Below are 18,372 nucleotides of genomic sequence, written 5' to 3'. Positions count from 1 at the left end.
TACACACTCTTTCAAAGCCCACATTTTTAACACCCATCATTCAAGTCCCCAACTTTCTCTCCTATAAAGAGAGCGGAAAAGTCGTTCGCTCAATGTTAAATGACAACTAATATTCCTTATAAACTAGGAACTAATGTTTTATGCAGATCCTGCTAGTCACTTGATTTTTCTACTATTAAGAAAAATATCAGAATAATTATTCACCATCACCTAATAATAACTTACGTACATACACCACGACTCCTACTAGCATCAAAGAAGATATCTCCATAGCCCAAACGTCGTGTATTAAATCAAAACTTTATCTATCTAGTACATGGGATGTCACCCTTTGTGATTATTTTTTTTGGGACATTTAGGCCATTTAAGGCAAACTCACACACACAACGCATACACAAGGACTCGAATCTTGAACCTCTTAGTTGGAAGCCTAAGCTTTCAACCAATAGGCCAAGGAGAGTTGTGTCCCTTTGTGATTATCAATTGATTTATATTAGTAAATATATTTTAGTTAGATTAAGCCCCATATTATTTTACTTGAATTTTTATATAAAAACATTATACTTTTTTAAGTACTTCTCTCAAATTATATGTATATGTATTCAATTTTTATTTTAATGCCAATACAAAAAACTCTTTCCTCTCTTTGTCTCTCTCTACAAATAAATTTTACAGAGCTAATTATGCAAGGCCCTTAATGGGCTTGGTTTTACTGATATCGTTTTTTAACGGGCCGGACAGGCTTTTTTTGCTTTTCAGCACAATACCGTCACGCAAGAGGACATCTAAACCAGGCGAGTGCTCCACGATAGCGAAGGTCGAAAGAGGTCTCCTCCTCTTCACTCCGAGCTACTTTTAGCTCCGCCTGCGCCGCGCCCAAAACCCTGATTTACCTCGTCGGTCTCGCGTCCATATTTATTTCTGCCATCTATTCTGATCGTTAACCTAGGTCAAGTCATCAGAACCATGAACTGCGAAGTCTGCCAGCTGAAAGAGCTAGTAAGTTTTGAATCTTAGTACTTGGTTTCCTAACTGATTTTCTGTTTTTATTCTGGCCTTCGGGGTTTGTATTGAAAATTTTTCACCACCGTTCTTTCCCGTTAGTTCGTTATTTGTTTGTTTTTTTTTTTTAATTTTCTGTCCAAATATAACTGATTTGTTGCGCATCTAGGTACTCGAGCCGCTTGAGATTCGCGAAGTGTTGCGCTGTAAGATTTTTTTTTTCCTTTTCTACGCTGAATCTGTATTTTATGGCTGCTTTGGTTTGATTATATTTGTTGAATATAGTTTTTTAAGGTTTTAAAGCTCTTAAGACAATCGGGTCTGAATTCTATGACTCTTGATATACTTGATCTGTTGGAGTTAAAACAATCCTGATGTTGGACTTGCACTTGTTTGGAAATTTTCCGTTTGGAAACCAGAATACCATCAGTCTATATCTCTTATTCAGGCTGCATTGCATTGAAGCATGCCAAGGGCCTGTTTGATGGACTGTTAATGAGCATGTAGATTTACTGAAATTCTTATTTTGAGATATTATGGGTGAGAAAATAAAAGTGAGATTACGACATATCAAATCTGATCTATTAGGGTTATTTGATTCAATATTTTTTAGATGCAAGTGTTGTTGAGATGCCCATGTTGTTTGATGCTAGCAATATATGTCAAATACAATATGTTTAATTCAATCTTAGTGGTATCCTGTTGTAACTATTTGGTCCAATGATAAGAGTTTTAGTTGACCTTTGGAAGATTATTTCTTAGATTTCAACTGTATTTATTTATTCTTATTTTGTCAAGATTATATTTTTTATTTCACATGCCCTTGCATTGCAAAGGAAGGTGCCAAAAAGATTATTAATCATGCTCATTTATATTCATTTGGTTTTTTTGGTATTATTTTATAAGATTTTCAAACTCCCTATTTGATCTTGAGGTGTAAGTTTGTGATCCTAATTTGTTCAGCAGATTTATCCTGTTGTTTAGATTTATTGTTTGCACATTGTATTAAATCATACTAAACTTTTTCTTCTTGAAGGAACTTAATTGCTATTTAGGTGGTAAGGAAAAGGTTTAATAAAGTTAAACTGCAACAATGCTCCAGAATCAAATTACAACATCACACATTGCTAATTAAAGCTGATCTAAAAAGCTAGGAGGCATGCTCTCCTGTTTCTTTTGTAGAAATTTTGAAGAAGATGATTTTCAAAATAAAGGAATGAAATAAATGACAATAGAATGGAAAACCTTAATTACTTTTATTATGTATTAATTTAAATGAATAAGGAAATTATAAAAGTGGATTGTGATGGAAAAAAAGCAATGCTTTGAGGTTTTCTATTATAGCAAGCATTGTTTCTGAATTATTGTATGCAGAAGACAACTTTGTGTTGTTTATGATATGTTAGTTTATTTCTGTGTTCATTAATTATTGGTATGAATTTTATTGCTTCTAGGTGAGATTGATTTGACTGTTTGATAAAATAATTTGTTCAAGATGGAACGTTGTGATGCCATGAAACAGTTTCTTGTGTATTTGAGCATAGCTATATATTATTTGATTATGGAACATGAATTTTATACCAACAACAACAACAAGTCTTTATCCCACTAAAATGTGGGGTCGGCTACATGAATCATTTTTTTCCATTGTGTCCTATTAAGGGTCAAATTCTCATCTAAATCTAATAAAGAAATGTCATTTCTAATATTTTCTAACCAAGTTTTTTTAGGTCTACCTCTACCTTTCTTAACATAATTAGTTAAATATAATACATCTACTTATCTAACCGAGTCATCGGAAGGCCACCATTTTATATGACCAAATCATCTAAGGCGACTCTCTCTAATCTTATCTTCCACTGGAGCTACTCCAACCTTTTCACATATATGCTCATTTCGTATCCTGTCTTTAAGATTAAAGTCACTCATACACCTGAGCATCCTCATCTCTGCAACACTTAACTTAATATTATGCTTCTCTTTGAATGGCAAAGAGATACAAAACATATACCAATTGACAATAATTATAATTAATAATTTGAGATCGTTTTTCATTAAATTTGATAATCTATTGAGGGAGAGGAGCATTAAATTGGGAAAGAGATACAAAACATATGCACTGATGGGAAAAGGGACAAAGAGCAGACTATGCAGACAAAAAAAAGCACATGCAACCATGAAGGGGCTAATAATGGCAATTTCCAACAATCATTAAGAAATTAGAGAGGAAAATAACATATTGATTTTCTCATCGATGAGGAGATGATGCTTTATTTGCAACCACGGACATCATTGTTTGGAGGTGGCAAAATGAGAAGAAATATATGGTACCGATCAAAGGAGTGGGGTAGGCATTATGTACTTAAAGATTTCTTTGCATTAAATGTCTGTGATGTCGTTCAAATAGAACAATTGAAAAAAGGTGTAGAACTTGTTCAAAATGATATGTGGAGGACAAGTTTAACACCTTAACTTATACTCAATATAAACGGATGAAAAATGAGGATTCATAATTGCCCCCTAAATAGTTGGGATACAAATAATAATGATGATGATTATGATGATTTAAAGCTTCCACAAATCAAATAGTTGACATCTTTGAATAACATGACATAACATTGCAGATGCTGATGAACTAAATATGCCAAAAAATTATTGGATAAATAGAACTATGCCCAAATGACATTTTCATTGATTCATTTTTGAAGCCTCATAAGTGATTGGGTAATTTCACTATACCTTTCTCCCAATTGGTTTACCAAAATTTTTAATGTATGTATTTGCTTATTTGGTCTGGTAAGATTCCCAAGTGTTTTGCCTCTCTTTTAATTCTGATTGTGTTGTCCCCACTGACTTTAGACTAGGGAAAGGAGTGTTTTACTTGTTTGAGGAATGTTGAAGGATGAGATTGCCATGGATTTTGCATGCGTGCATGCGTGCTTTGACTCATCCATATTCACCAATGATCCACGTTGCTCTTCAACTTTTCTTTCAACTTCAAGGTTCTCTGCATACAATGATAGCGTTCTTTTTTCTGGAAGTACATGGTGAAGACACATTGAATCATTAATTAGAGAAAACTAATATTTCTTTATTGGCTTAAAGCTGTTATTGATTATGCAAAGCTATTTAGCATTCATTAACTTCCTTAAAAGATAATTGTCTATTGAGTTGCAGGTGTACTCCACACAATTGTTTTTCACAGAGCTCTCGGGCTCGTTCGGCCAAAAGATGTTGATTGTGAACTTTTTGAGATAACATATGTAAGTAACTCTAATGCTTTTTAGGTAAATTTTGTAGGGGTTTTTATTCTTCCGGCATAACTATTATGAAAGAAGTTTTAAATTTAAAGGATAAGGTTGTGATCATATTTAAGTGTATGCATACATTTAAGTTTTGATGGAGAACTTGTGGCTAGACGCTTATGGATATCATTAGCCTGGAAAGTAAACTCTTTCATTGTGTCTTATATGTCAAGTATATGTTTCTGCAATAAATGGACTTCAAACCTGATTAGCATGTTCTCAAATGCATGCTATTTTTTTAGAAGTAGTTAATGCATGCTATTTTTTAGATGTAGTTAATGCATGCAGTTCTTTTTCATCCATTGCTTTTTTTCTTATTTGTAAGCATGATGCATAACAATAAATTAAGTTTATAATTAATTTCTATTATTTCATGTAAGTTAGAATTTGTTTTGCTTATTTTAATTGAAATTAGGTTTAATTATCCTTTTGAATGTTATTTGGTTTGAACCTTAAATTTTTTAGGATTAGGTGAGATTAGATTTGAACTTAATTTTATTTTATCTTTTTTTGTAAACTCTATTGTATAAATAGGGTATTCATAACTTGCAATTGAATAAGTTCACCATGAATTGAAAATTACTCTTCATCTTTTGTGTCTATCTTCCCATCTTGGTTCTCTTTCTTAACACCCAATTCTCCTTCTCTACTCATTTGTATCATTTGATATTGGAATCCAAACATCCTTGCTCTTCATTATGTATCCTATTGATTCAAATCCATTGCCTCCATCAAATATCTCTTTCTCAATCACAAACTCTACACACAACCGCCGTCCCTTCGCTCTTTTCCCTACATGCTCGAGCTATCATGTTTGCTTTTCCAGCATTATCATTTCTCTGTTGCTGATATTTCATGTTGGGAAATTTATATATTTGGGCTCATATATCTATACATATAAATAAAGTATTATACATTAGAAGTTTTCTAAAATTGAGTCAATTAAATTCATGATCTATTTAAGTATTAAATTATTATTTAGATTATGTGATATTTAAATTAAATTTGTATGGAATTAATTATTGTGTAGAGGCCAAGTATTTATTTTATTTTAATGAGGGGCTGAAATAAAATAAATACATTTAAAGTATTAAAGGGTCATGGTCCCCAGTTTAAGCGGTTAAGTTCTCATTTTATTCATTTCTCATCTTGAGTGAAAAGAAGGGGTCTCTCGCTCTCTTGGAGTACACCGCTTCAAATGTGGAAGACCGAAAATCTTGATTCTGCATTTCAATGTATTCAGGTATGCTTCCGATGATTCTTCTCAATGATTTGGCATGTCTTTCAGAGACAATGAAATTATTTTTACGTCTCCATTAAATCCTTACATCTCATCCTTTAGATATTCGCCTATATGCACTAAAAAAATTCGCCTATCCTACCCCATTCTACACATTGCTATTTCATCCTTTAGATATCCGCCTGTAGCACTAAACAAATTCGCCTATCCCATCCCATTCTACACATTGCTAGCCCCCATGCTCTGCATCCGTGTGCCTGCCAGGCTGCCACCACTTATGAGATAGTATGACAAGTCTTTCTCACCTCAGCTGGTAGTGATATCCCTGCAGTTTCCTGCACTTAATGTGGCGATTGTGACCTTCCTTCTACATATTTTTGCACGTGGTCCTCATTTGCTTGATAATCAGATCCAATATCAAATCCACATTTGCTTCTTCATGATCAGCAATGGGTTCCATTTATCTCCATTTGATTGCAGCCAACACTTTTCAATGAAGAAGCACAACAATTTGATATATCAATTTCTTAAACTTTAGTTTCAAGTTTTCTGGATTTCTTAATCAAGAAAAAGTGAATTGTTCTATGTGCCTAGTTTTTGTTAAAATTAAAGTAAGTTGTTATGAAATAGTTGTGCTCACTGAGGAAAGTTTGCTTTGTTGTGTCTACAATTAAGCACGAGCTGTCTTTCAAAAAAGTAATCGAGGGGAAATGTTTAAAAAGTTAATTTCACATGTTATTTAACGCCCTAATTCAAGCAAATGTGGGATGTATTGACCATGGAACCTATTATGCTGCTGTTGGCATTTGAAATATTATAGTTCTTCAATACTTCTATTTGCCTGCTGGACTTGTTCTTATTGTTCTAAGACTTCTATTTACCTGCAGGACTTGTTGCCTACCTTTATTAGAGATTTTGTTTTGGAAAACTTAATCTCTCCTTTGTGTTTTTTTAAATAGGTCCATTGTGGGGATGCAGACTTAGACAAGAAAATAGAAGAAAAGATTGACCAGTTTATGATTTGGGTAGAGAAACATCCTAACAGGAAATGCCAGGTTAAGTTGATGATTTATAGATATTTGCCTCAGAAAATGCTCTAATAATCTCAAATAGTTATTTATTTAGCTTTTGCACATCTTTTTTTTTGTTTCCCTATACAAGCCAACACGATAAGCTGCTAGATTTGAATTTCCGTAAATATTAGTAAGGTTTTCATGGATCGCTTTACCATGGAAGCATTTGTTCTGCGAAGTGAATTCTAACTGTGACTTAATGGCGCAGGTATCCTTATCTTTTTATGAAGTCAAAAACAAGCAGCCAACATGGTTTAGTAACAGAATTGAGCGCCTATATTGGGAACAATGGCACATTAATTTGCATGTAGTAACTCCTAAAACACATGGCAAATCTCATCACAGCAAAGTGCCTGTAAATTCTGAAGGTATTCTTCTCTTCTTTTCTTCTCTTTACTGACCTGTAGGAACTTGTTGCAAACACTAAAGCTCTTGTTTGCTGGTGTTTAAGAGTATTGTTAGATTCTCTTCAATTATGATGGTAATTTTGTAGTGCCATTAATTTCATTGTAAATCACTAAGATTGAGGTTTCATTTGGGATAACTTTCTTAATGCTTCTTAAAGCAACTTTCTAGTACAAAAATTTTAATTTTTATACTAAAAAATTGCTTTAGAACCAGTAAGAAAGTCGCCCCAAACGAAGCCTGAGTTAATGAGCCCCAACCATTATAAGTGGAAGTAATGGCTCGTAAATGGCTACTGCAGGTCTAATTAGGAGAAAAATGGAGTTAGGATGAGTTTTAAAATTATTGAATTTATTTTAAGATGAGTCTAATATATAATTAACCAATTAATTTTTATAATTACACATTCTAAAAATCTAATGATTTTAAAATCTATCATGATCAATTTTTTTACCAGAATATTTTCACCATGTTTTTGCAGTTTAATTATCTCCGTTTAATATTAGCTTTGATGACATTTGAATGCGTGATCTCAGAGGATGTGCTGAAAGAGAGCAGTTCGCGTCGTGCTGCACTTGAGGATTCCTTGCGCGAAGTTTTGTTCCATATCATAAAATTTGTTAATGATAAGAAGGACCACATCCCTCCAATACCAAATAACGAGGTTATATCCTTCCCATACGAAATATCAATCCCAAGGTTTGTGCTTTCTTCCCCTGCAATCTTAATTAAAAAATTATTAAAAAAAACTAAAAAAAAACCGATTTCATCATTATATTATACATCTTTTACTTAACATGTTTTCTACTTCTCTGCATCTCAATTTTTTATATTTGGGGAAGGTTTTTTTTTCACTGAAATATCTTTAATATGTTATTTCAATTTAGTAAATTTAGGCTTCATTTGTGACTGCTTTTTTACTACTTTATGAAGCAGTTTTTTAGTAAAAAAATAATTTTGTATCAGAAAGTTGCTTCAGAAAAAATAAGAATGAGCGAAGCCTTATATTTTCTATTTTTGAATTAATATCTATGTAATAAACCTCTTGAATACTATATTTTATCAAGTCTGCAATAATCATTTTCTTGGCTTGGATAAATAAATAAAAAAAAAAGCTTGTAAATACTATGCACTTTAATACTTCAGGTCCAAACCAATTTATATTGTTATTGCTCCATTTTTTTTTAACTTCAGGTGACACCATTTACTTGGATTGCTCTGCAGTTCATCAGATTCATCATTTGGATGGCACACCGATGTTTTGAAGAGAATGCTACAGACTTCACATCCCAGCATGCTTAGCTGATTGCAGAACTTTATGGTACTATTGTTATTGTATTCTTCTACTCTTTCTGTTTTTGAACTGCGACGCTTAGCAGGCTGAAAAATCTGAAAAGGGTATGTGACTAATTGTAAATAGAGCATATTCTTATCTTTGTACATGTTATGTATGTATTAATTGCTCGCTAAGCTTTAAGGTAAAATTTAAGCTTTACTAGAACTGAAAAGAGAAATGAACTGTTAAATGAGGGGCAGTCATTTATTGGTGTTTTTTTTTCTTGTCAAAAAACTATTACTTCTTAGGGGTGCGGCTTGCTGCTTCTTAAGATAATTTTTAGTACAAAAATTAAATTTTTTGTACTAGAAAGTTATTTTAAAAAACAGTAAGAAAGTCTTCCCAAACTAGGTCTTAAGCTTCCCAAAGGCTTCGTTTGGGTCGGCTTTCTTACTGCTTATTGTAGTAGCTTTCTAGTATAAACAAATAATTTTTGTACTAAAAGCTGCTTTAAGAAGCAGTAAGGTTTCGTTTGGGACGGCTTTCTTACTACTTTTTAAAGCAATTTTGCTTTAAAGAGCAGTAAGAAATCTGGGATGAAACCTTAGTCTTTCATGATGCAGCAAAAAGGTTTTAAGTTTCATTTGGGATGATTTTTGTATTGCTTCTTAAATAATATTTTAGTATAAAAATTTTTGTACTAGAAATTTATTTTAAAAATTAATAAAAAAGTAGTCTCAAATGAAACTTGAATGTGTGGGTGTTATTTTCTTAGAGCTTATGTAATACTTTAATGCTAATTATGTAATATGGAGCTTTGTTAATCAAGCTCCATAAGAAGGGCAAGCCGAGGGCCTCTTGAATAGAATTTATTATTCTGCACGGAATCCAAAGGATGTTTGGAGATTAATAAAAATGTGTCACGTCACTCTAAAACATATCGAGCTTGGTATCCGTACTCGGTACCGCTTTGTACCGAGCGTTTAACATGACGATTTTTCTGTCCAGTATCGCACGGAATAATAAGCCCCTGGATAGGTGCTTTTCCCGTGAGTAGGTTGGCAGGTTAGATGACGAGTAAGAACAATGGCTTTTTCCATGCTGAGGTAGGGGCTAGCAGCATTGGATTTCAAGACCTTTGTGTGAGTTCTTATGTGGAAACACATTATGCAATCTTTTTTATGATGACCGATAGAGTACCTATTAAATACCTATAAAGGCATATGTGAGTGTGTATGTATATACATATACCTATTATCTTGAGAGTTTCTCATCATTTAACAGTTATTTTGAATAACCTAAAAGCTTAAAAAAAAGAGAGGAAACAAGTTTCTAAGAATCTCATGTTTGATTAAATTTTTTGCATGAGATAATCATGAATCAAGATATATTCTCTTAATTATTATATTGTGAAAATTATCTTGTTTAAAATATTAAGCATTAAGGTTTATGAGAAGGTAAGATTTACTTTTTGTTTTTTGAAACATAAGAGAGTATGATTGAATGACGAGTAGAGGCCACGACTCCTTGTTTTGGAGGTCATCCTCTTAATTGATTATGAGATATGGGCTCAAGCGCACTTTAACTCACTCAATACTAATTTTTGGATCTGTTTGTGACAACCGTAGGTTTTTATAAGTGTAGTTGTAAAGTTCTTATGGAGAAAGTAACTTTTTTTAATGTTGCAATAGAAAGTAGCCTCTTAGTGTTATGTGGTGGAATCTAATTATAGTGTAGATCAATTGGGTTGTTCTGTTGCCTCGAATCTCGAGTTTGTCGTGCTTGCTGGGGGTGTGAGGGTTTGCACCCTACTTGGGTTCGGGTGAAAATTTTCTTTTTCCTTACAATGCCCTTGCGTTGTGTTTCTGAGCGCCCCAATGCTGATTTACAGAGAGCAGAGTGTCTCAAATCTATGAATTTGGTGCATTAGTGTTACAATTGAGTCGAGTTCGCTCGTAAGTCGGCTCAAACTTTACTCATTAATGAGTTCACGAGTCAAATTTGTTAATTTGTGAGTTCAAGCTTGAGTATATTATACAATTTCAAGCCCGTGCTCAATTTGTCTCATCTCGAAAAGCTTGTCGAGCAACTCATTTAAATTAAAATATATTTAAAACTAATCTCATAATAATAAAATAGAGTATAAAATAAATATTTTTAATTATTTCTCAAATAATGGAATTAAGAAAGTATGTTGCAAGTAATTATAAGTGGTTTAATTTAATGAATTAAGAGAGTAGAATATAAGTAATTGTTAATAAAAATAAATGAAGTCTAAGTTTAGACTAAAAACATTTAGCAATAAAGAGAAATAAATTGAGAGAGTAGATTGTAATTATCAATTAATGTTAATTTAATGAATTCAACGAGTATAATATAATTTATTGTTATTAAAAAAAGAATTAAGAGAGTATATTATAGTTAGTTAGTATTAAAAATAAATGACTTAAGAGTATAGATTGTAAGTAAAATAAATCAATGCATTAAATGAGTAGACTATTATCAGAAAATAAATTAATTAAGAGAATAAATTATAAGTTTTTAGTAATTTTAATAAATGTATTTGATGATCATATCTTATTTAATACATTTATTTATTTTACTTACAATCTAAACTCTTAAGTCAGTCATTTATTTTTATAAGTAATTTATAACTAAATAACATATGATCATCAAACACATTTATTTTAATTTCTAAAAAATTATAATATATTCTTTAGTTATTTTATCTTTATAACTATTTAATAATAATATACTCACTCAAAGCATTAATTTATGTTACTTACAATCTAAATTCTTAAGTAATTTATTTTTATAAGTAATTTATAACTAAATAACGTATGATCATCAAATACATTCATTTTAATTACTAAACATTTATAATATACTCTTTTAATTATTTATTTTTATTATTATCTTATAATAAGCTACTCCTTATTATAATTATTTATTTTACTTACAATATACACTCTTAAGTCGTTTATTTTTAATACTAAGTAATTATAATCTACTTTCTTAATTTATTTATTAATAACAATAAATTATATTATACTCTGTTGCATTCATTAAATTAACATTACTTAATAATTACAATCTACACTTATATTCTAAACTCAAACTTCCTTTATTTTAATTAAAGTTTACTTATATTCTACTTTCTTAATTCATTAAATTAACTTCTTTTAATTACTTACAAAATATTTTCTTAATTTCATTATTTTTATTACTAATATTTTTTTATGTAATCTCTTAAAAATTATTTTAGGGGCTACCTAGAATTTACAAAAATATTACAGGCATTCAATAAAAAGCACCAAAATATTTGATATCTTCTAATAAATGCGCCAATAATTTCTATAAATTTACTCCTATATAAATTTTATTTATTTCATATTTCTTTTCCTAATTTATATTAGTGACATCATCCTTCCTAAAATTTCAGCTAAGAAAAACTTCTTAAATTCGAACCCAATAATAATAAATAAAGATACGCTCATCTCGTATACACTCACTGCTGCTCATACTCGTAATTTTTGAGAATCGTGTTCTGAGAACAAAGCCTTCACTTTCACCACCTCTCTCTTGAGAATTGTGTTCTGAGTAAAAAGGTCTCTGCCCCGTTTTATAGATTGTCACTGCCGAAGCGATTGTCGACCATGGCTGCGGCGGAAGCCTTCCCTGTGCTCTCATCGCAAGCTTATCTCGATGGCAAAGCGGCGCGGGAAACAAGGGCACTGGTCGCCGATCTGTGTCGACAGTTCTACACCCTCGGCTGGGTTTCCGGTACCGGCGGTAGCATCACCATCAAAGTCCACGACGACGCCATTCCAAAGCCCCACCAGCTAATCGTTATGTCCCCTTCAGGTACTCGCATCATGTCTCCCCATCTTTCGCTCTCCTTCTCAAGAGATCGCCGAAGCGAACGGGAATGTCTTCAGGTGTGCAGAAGGAGAGGATGGCAGCGGATGATATGTACGTGCTTTCTAGCGAGGGTGACGTTCTCTCGGCGCCTTCCACTAAGCCCTACCCCAATAAATCTCCTAAATGCTCTGATTGCGCCCCACTTTTCATGAAGGTGGGTTATTACCTCACGCGTTTGCATATTTTTCGTTTCTTTCGATTTTCTAGTTTAATTTTTTCGAGTACTTGATCGAATGGACGGTTGATATTGGTTTTGTTTCTTGCATTTTTATATTCGTTCGAACCTAAATTTTCTGGTAATTTGTTCGAAACGATCAATTCATATCGCTTCAGAATCGGTTTTATCTATTTTTCAGTTTTGCTTTTGGGTGGCATGAAATTAAAGCTAAATTACTTTTGGTGTATTAATGAGATGGCTCAAGCTAAAGTATCATCCGTTGAGATTTCATGCTCCAGGCTAGCGTTAATCCAGGAGAGGGAAGAGTTAGCCCGCTATTAAATTAACCAGGGATAGTTTAATCCCAAGTAACCTATTTACCCCCAAAGAACTGGTCCTTTTGTTCTATCGAAGGTTTGACTTGTTGGCAAAATGTTGGAGATATTCATGTAAGAATCTTGATATAAACAATGAAGACGTGTCTAACTACCCAGATGGGGCTTTTCTGTTTAAATTTGTTCAAGTTTCAAAATGTTGAGAATGTCTGATTTAGTTATCTGGAGGTGCATGATTTTTTTTCCCCAGTCTCAAGGGCAATTAGTTATGTTGCCAATTGATGATATAGAAATTTGAACTTTGAACCAATATGATGACTTCTGTTTTGGAGCAGGTTTAGGATCTGATACATGTATGAAAGAAGGAGAGTGAATCTCCTGATTGACTACTGCTTTTTTTAGTAATTTAATGAGAATTCTTTCAATTTAGCTATTAATGTTAACTGTTCAGTAACGTTGGTCATGAGCAGCAACAATTAAGTTTTATTTATTGGAATTTGAAACAAAATTAGGTCAGCATATATTGATCAAATTTAGTGAGGATGGGCTTTATAGTCATCACATTTACTTTGAAATTAATTAAATATAAATCTTGATTTATTAGGTATTGTATTTATCTTAAAGTAAATCTGATTGCTATAAAGCTCATTATGGTCAAAATTGGGTTAGGATACCCGATCTAAACTCTCTTCATTCTCTTGCCTATTATTATCCTTTTTTATATGAAGTTGGAACCTTATCTCTCACACAAGATGTTGAAACTTTTCATTGAATAGTTATCACGCATGCTGGCTGAAATGCTTATCCTTTAAATGCTAGTGCTCTATGTTTTATGATAGTTTACTTGTATGTCTTTGGCTTTTGTAGGCTTATCAAATGCGCAATGCAGGGGCCGTCATTCATAGCCATGGGATGGAGTCATGCCTTGTAACAATGATCAATCCCTTATCAAAGGAATTTCGAGTGAGGTTTTAAACTAATTAAAGGAATCATATATTATATGAATTCTACCATGATAATACTTTCGATGCATTTTGATGATTGTTAGTGCATATAGAAAATTGAAACTTGCATTTGCAAATAATGGCATGCATTAGGTTGATTGATGCTTGCATATAACTTCATTGTTCCCAATATGTGTTGGATCTAATGTTGCACATATAAGGTATCAAGATTCTATTATAGTTGCAGATCAAGCCCAAGGGGTAGAGAGAGAAGAGAAAGAAGTTTGGGTTCAGAGATTTTATTATGTGGCTTGAGTTTACATCATATTGAATTGCTCAGAGAATGACCAATTCACCGTCTAGGGCCGAATGGGATAGAGTTGCTCGGGCTTTCAGAGCTGTTGATACTTGATAGTCTTCCTCATCACCCCACTCAATATGCTTGATGATCGAGTTGGTGTGCCAATGCTTTTATTACTTTGACAAGCCTAAAAGGTGCAAACAAAAAAACTTTCACATAATTAAAAAAAAATGTTATGATTGGATTGAAGAATTAACCTAATGGGATCTTAACTTCGAATCCAATGTTCCTATTTTGATGATGGGATTACTTTTGCCATGCTAGACTAAAAAGTAGGTCAACCTTTATTTTTAGTTCTCTTTTTATGAAATCTATGATGCTTGGCCAGCTACTTAACAAGTTGGAGATGTTGTGAAACAATGGATGGACGGCCCACCAAACTACTAAGATATTGATAATAGTGCTCCTAGGTGGTGTAAGGAAGATCATCCAACCCAAATTTCTCGGCAGATCTAGCTCATATAAGGTATCATAAACTGGGGTAAACCAGGCGTAGCTTACCTAGAAATGATGGAGTCCGGTTGATTTTGGTGATGGATCGTAGCATGAAATTGATTCGCTAACATGGTTATACCTCCATGAGGAGAATATGGGTATTCCTGGCTCATGCTTGCATAGTATACTATGAGGAACTTGGAGTTTCCTCCCTGGCTTGAACGCCCTGTAAGATAAATACATATGCATAAGCACCCCAGTGATTAATATTACGCCTGCACGCTATCATGTGAGTAAACATCCTATAAGACTAGATGATATATTTCTTTTGTAATGAACATTTATAGGGTTTCATGAGATAGTATGTCACGACCCGTCCCGGATGCTCGATCTAACGAGGCGGGTACGAAAAGTCGGACGGTAGTACATTTCCCGCGGGATAAATAAAGGCGGGCCGGCCGGTTCGGGTGAACCGGCCGGATGAACCGGTTGTCACATAGTAAATGGTCTAATATTTAAATTCAGTCCCTTTAAGCACACCATTCTCTAAAAAATGGGTATTGGAAGAAGTAAAATGACCTTGGAGGTGCTTACAAAAGATTTATACTATTTTTGTTAATGTAGTTGTGTGATCCTGCACTTTTCTTTTTATCCACTTATCTTCAACTGTGTTGGCTATTTTTTTGATGCAGATCACTCACATGGAGATGATAAAAGGAATTCAAGGACATGGTTATTATGACGAGCTTGTGATTCCAATAATTGAGAACACTGCTCATGAGCGTGAACTCACAAATTCACTCACGGAAGCTGTACATTTCATACTTTTCACCTGTTTTTCTTCATCTTCTGATAAAATTGACAAGTTTAAAAAATAAACCAGCTCAGAATTTTTGCATTGGCTAGTTTTTATTTGTTTTCGTAGGTGTCAATCGCCGACCCCACGTATTGGGATAAAGGCTTGTTGTTGTTGTTGTAGATGCCAATTGAAAATACCAACTGTTTTTTGTGTCTTACCTAATCCCAATTGTCAGCGGTGATTTTATGGGAGTTTACATGGGGTTTGATGTCAATGAGCAGTGTTTTTTTATGTTATTGCTTAACCTGCTGAAGAATTATACCTTCAGTTTCTATGCTTGCTTGGATCCTATTCCCCTGGAAACTGTTACTTCACCCCATACCATCTTAGATCTTTATGGCGGAGAATGTTGGCCATTAAAAAGAGAAGCATAAAATTAATTCAAGTGTTGCAGAGATCAAAATGCTCAGATGTATGAGTGGTTTTACACTTAGAGATATAATGCAAAATGAATACATACGTGAAAAGGTTGGAGTAGCTTCAGGGGAAGATAAGCTTAGGAGAGTTGTTTTAGATGGTTTGGACGCTGTAAATGTCGGCCTTTCGATGGCCATGTTAGGAGAGTAGATGTATTAGATTTGACCTATGTGATGAAGAACTAAGTATGATTTAAATGAATGCGATAAGAACTTGCATGTTTTTGAATAAGAACAATTAATATATACAAACGTTAGTCACTAAACAATAATAGAAAACAAAAGAGGGGAGGCTTCACTTAGGTCGAATCACATGCTTAGAGCGAGAATCACCAAAGTAATTAAAATTTTCAACAGATGCAAATTAAGTAGATGCTTTATAGAATCCCTAGGTTAACAATGAGATTAGAAAACATTGAAAATCAAGACTCAAATCATACGTTTACTAAGCGAAGGAAGAGAGCTTGGCACGACTGCTCGTGCTTGAATCACAACCTACAAGAGCAGAGGATTAGAAGATATTTTGAATAGGGGAAAAAGTTCACCCTCGTCGTGGAACGGAAGTGATTTGCCATTGAACGTTGGCAAGCCGCTCTTCGATTGCTTCGGACAAGGTGAAGATGATACGATCCACGTATTCTTCGACGGAATTGTCTATTTCCGGGTTGACGTCGAAGAATGTTGACCGGAGGATGTCGATGTTTCCTTGCTCGTTGTAAACGAAGCCGGAGTCAAGATCGGAATCGGCCATTCATCGATTCCGTAAGGTTGAAGTGTTGGCGACGAAGGTCTTCGCTTCCGTAAGGACTCCTCTTGAGAGAAAGAAGTTTCTCTCAAGGATTCAAGTGGAGAAGAGGGAGAGAGGTGGCCGACCCAAAGATGGGAGCTTAGGGAAGAAATAGGTTCAGATTTTGGGAGGTAGGATGGAGGGAAATTTAGGAATTTGTTTCCCCTAATTAATTCTTAAATTTGGAAAGAATTAAAAGGAGAAAGGATGAGAGGGAAGGGGTGTGTAGGAGAGAGGGAGGGGTGTTTTGAATTCTTCCCTAAGGGGAAACTTGAAGTGGGAAAGTATTTCAAGAGGTGTGGACCCAAGGGAGGGGGGGGGGTATAGAGAGAGAGGGAGCAGTTTGGGGAAATAAATCAAGCCTTCTTGATTTGGATTATTAAATTAGGAAGGGCTTAATTAATTCCCATTTAATTTGAAATTCAAAAAGGGGTTGAATTTGAAAACTTTCCTAAAATAGATTCCTATGTTTGGAAAGTTTTAAAATTCAAAATTTCGATGAACAAATGGTGCCCAAAGCTTTCCAAATGAGATTGGGTAAAATATGGAAATTATTAATGGGGAAATTTGGAATTGGAAGCAAGGGGAAGGGCTAGGGCTGGCGGTTAGGCTAGGGATTTGAGTGAGGGACTGGCAGCTAGGTGGGGATAAGGGTGATTGATTGTGTGGTGGTGTTAGGCCGGTGGCTATGGGGGAAACGGCTGGTTGGTAGTGGCTGGTGGTGTGGTGGTGGTGGGATGAAGCCGACGGGTGGGAAGGGGGTGGTTTGGAGGGTCTGCGGTTAGAGCTAGGTGAACCGTGAGATGGAGGAGGAAAGAAGGGAGGAAGAGTAGAAAAGAAAAGATAAAACTAGCCACAATCCCGAACTCTTCCAAGGCTGGTGGGTGATCCGCTTCCCTCTCCAAGGGATCTCTTTCCAAAATCTCTCAAGCTCTCACATGAACTCAATGTGCAAAAAATTTTATAATTCATTCATTAACCTTCAAGAGAAAACATAAGGGTTATATATAGCCTCATACAATGGATGGAAAAATAAAAGACGACATAGCCCTTTGAGCTTTACCAACCCTTAAGGGGTAAAAGGGAAATACAAATAAAACAAATACAAAAAGCAAATAAATAAAACAAGTACATATGAGGACTAAAAAATAGATCGGTGCGATCGTGGCCGTAGATTGTCGACTACGCCTCAGATAAACTTTCCATGCTCTGATGTCCCCATCACAATGTTAAGAAAGGTAGAGATAGACTTAAAAAGACTTGGTTAGAAAGTATTAAAAATGATCTTGTTTTATTATATTTAAATGAGAATTTGACTCTTAATGAGACATAATGAAGAAAAAAAGATTCATGTAGCCGACCTTACATTGTGGGATAAAGATTTGTTGTTGTTGGTGGTGGTATTCATTTAATAATAGTCACTTTGTCGACCAAACTATTATTGTTTTACATAATCTGTAATATGGCATGTACATTACATAGAGTTCTATTGTTTAGGTTCAGTCTGTCAGCGGTGAAAAATTATGAGCATGGTTATTGGGGCATCAAATTTTCTTCTAGTTCAGTAGGGTTTTAAAGTGCACTGGGCTCATCTCTTGGCATTGTAATCTTGATAATTGGTTGATTCAATTTACACGTCACCTTCCTTACTAGTTTAGGTTTTAATGTGATAAATCTTTGGCATTGGTGTTGCATGAAAAATAAAAAACCACCATTTCCAATCTCGGGTTAGGTTGTGGTCTCACTGTATAAACGATTGTAAAATTCATCAAATGAATCCAAAAACAATGGTCAATCAGCTTTGGCAGTGTAAGAATGTTGTTTTTGTGGCAGTTGCTCACTTTGATTGCGCTTTC

The 18,372-nt window shown here is 34.0% G+C and overlaps 2 protein-coding genes across 3 annotated transcripts in view; both read left to right on the top strand.

The window, feature by feature from the left end:
- Positions 1-766: 766 nt before the first annotated feature.
- LOC110105776 (autophagy-related protein 101) lies at positions 767-8,561 on the top strand. Of its 2 annotated transcripts, none has more exons than XM_020835413.2 (7): positions 767-999; positions 1,172-1,208; positions 4,180-4,265; positions 6,507-6,602; positions 6,829-6,988; positions 7,562-7,724; positions 8,250-8,561. In XM_020835413.2, the coding sequence occupies exons 1-7, from the start codon at positions 967-969 to the stop codon at positions 8,329-8,331; spliced, it is 657 nt and encodes a 218-aa protein (XP_020691072.1). In that variant the 5' UTR covers positions 767-966; the 3' UTR covers positions 8,332-8,561. The 2 variants fall into 2 exon arrangements, with proteins under 2 accessions (XP_020691072.1, XP_020691073.1); XM_020835414.2 differs by having other exon boundaries at positions 8,220-8,561.
- A 3,371-nt stretch (positions 8,562-11,932) lies between these two features.
- LOC110105767 (probable bifunctional methylthioribulose-1-phosphate dehydratase/enolase-phosphatase E1 1) overlaps positions 11,933-18,372 on the top strand; it is a 35,100-nt gene continuing 28,660 nt past the window's right edge. Inside the window, exons 1-4 of the mRNA XM_020835396.2 lie at positions 11,933-12,165; positions 12,240-12,376; positions 13,582-13,677; positions 15,147-15,266. Of these exons, the coding sequence (XP_020691055.1) occupies positions 11,958-12,165; positions 12,240-12,376; positions 13,582-13,677; positions 15,147-15,266 (561 nt within the window). The 5' untranslated portion in view covers positions 11,933-11,957. The remainder of the gene's footprint in view (positions 12,166-12,239; positions 12,377-13,581; positions 13,678-15,146; positions 15,267-18,372) is intronic.

Source organism: Dendrobium catenatum, unplaced genomic scaffold (genome assembly GCF_001605985.2).
Source record: "Dendrobium catenatum unplaced genomic scaffold, ASM160598v2 fragScaff_scaffold_1342, whole genome shotgun sequence".
In the NCBI taxonomy this organism is placed as follows: Eukaryota; Viridiplantae; Streptophyta; class Magnoliopsida; order Asparagales; family Orchidaceae; genus Dendrobium; species Dendrobium catenatum.
This window is presented reverse-complemented; position numbering and strand designations above follow the sequence as displayed.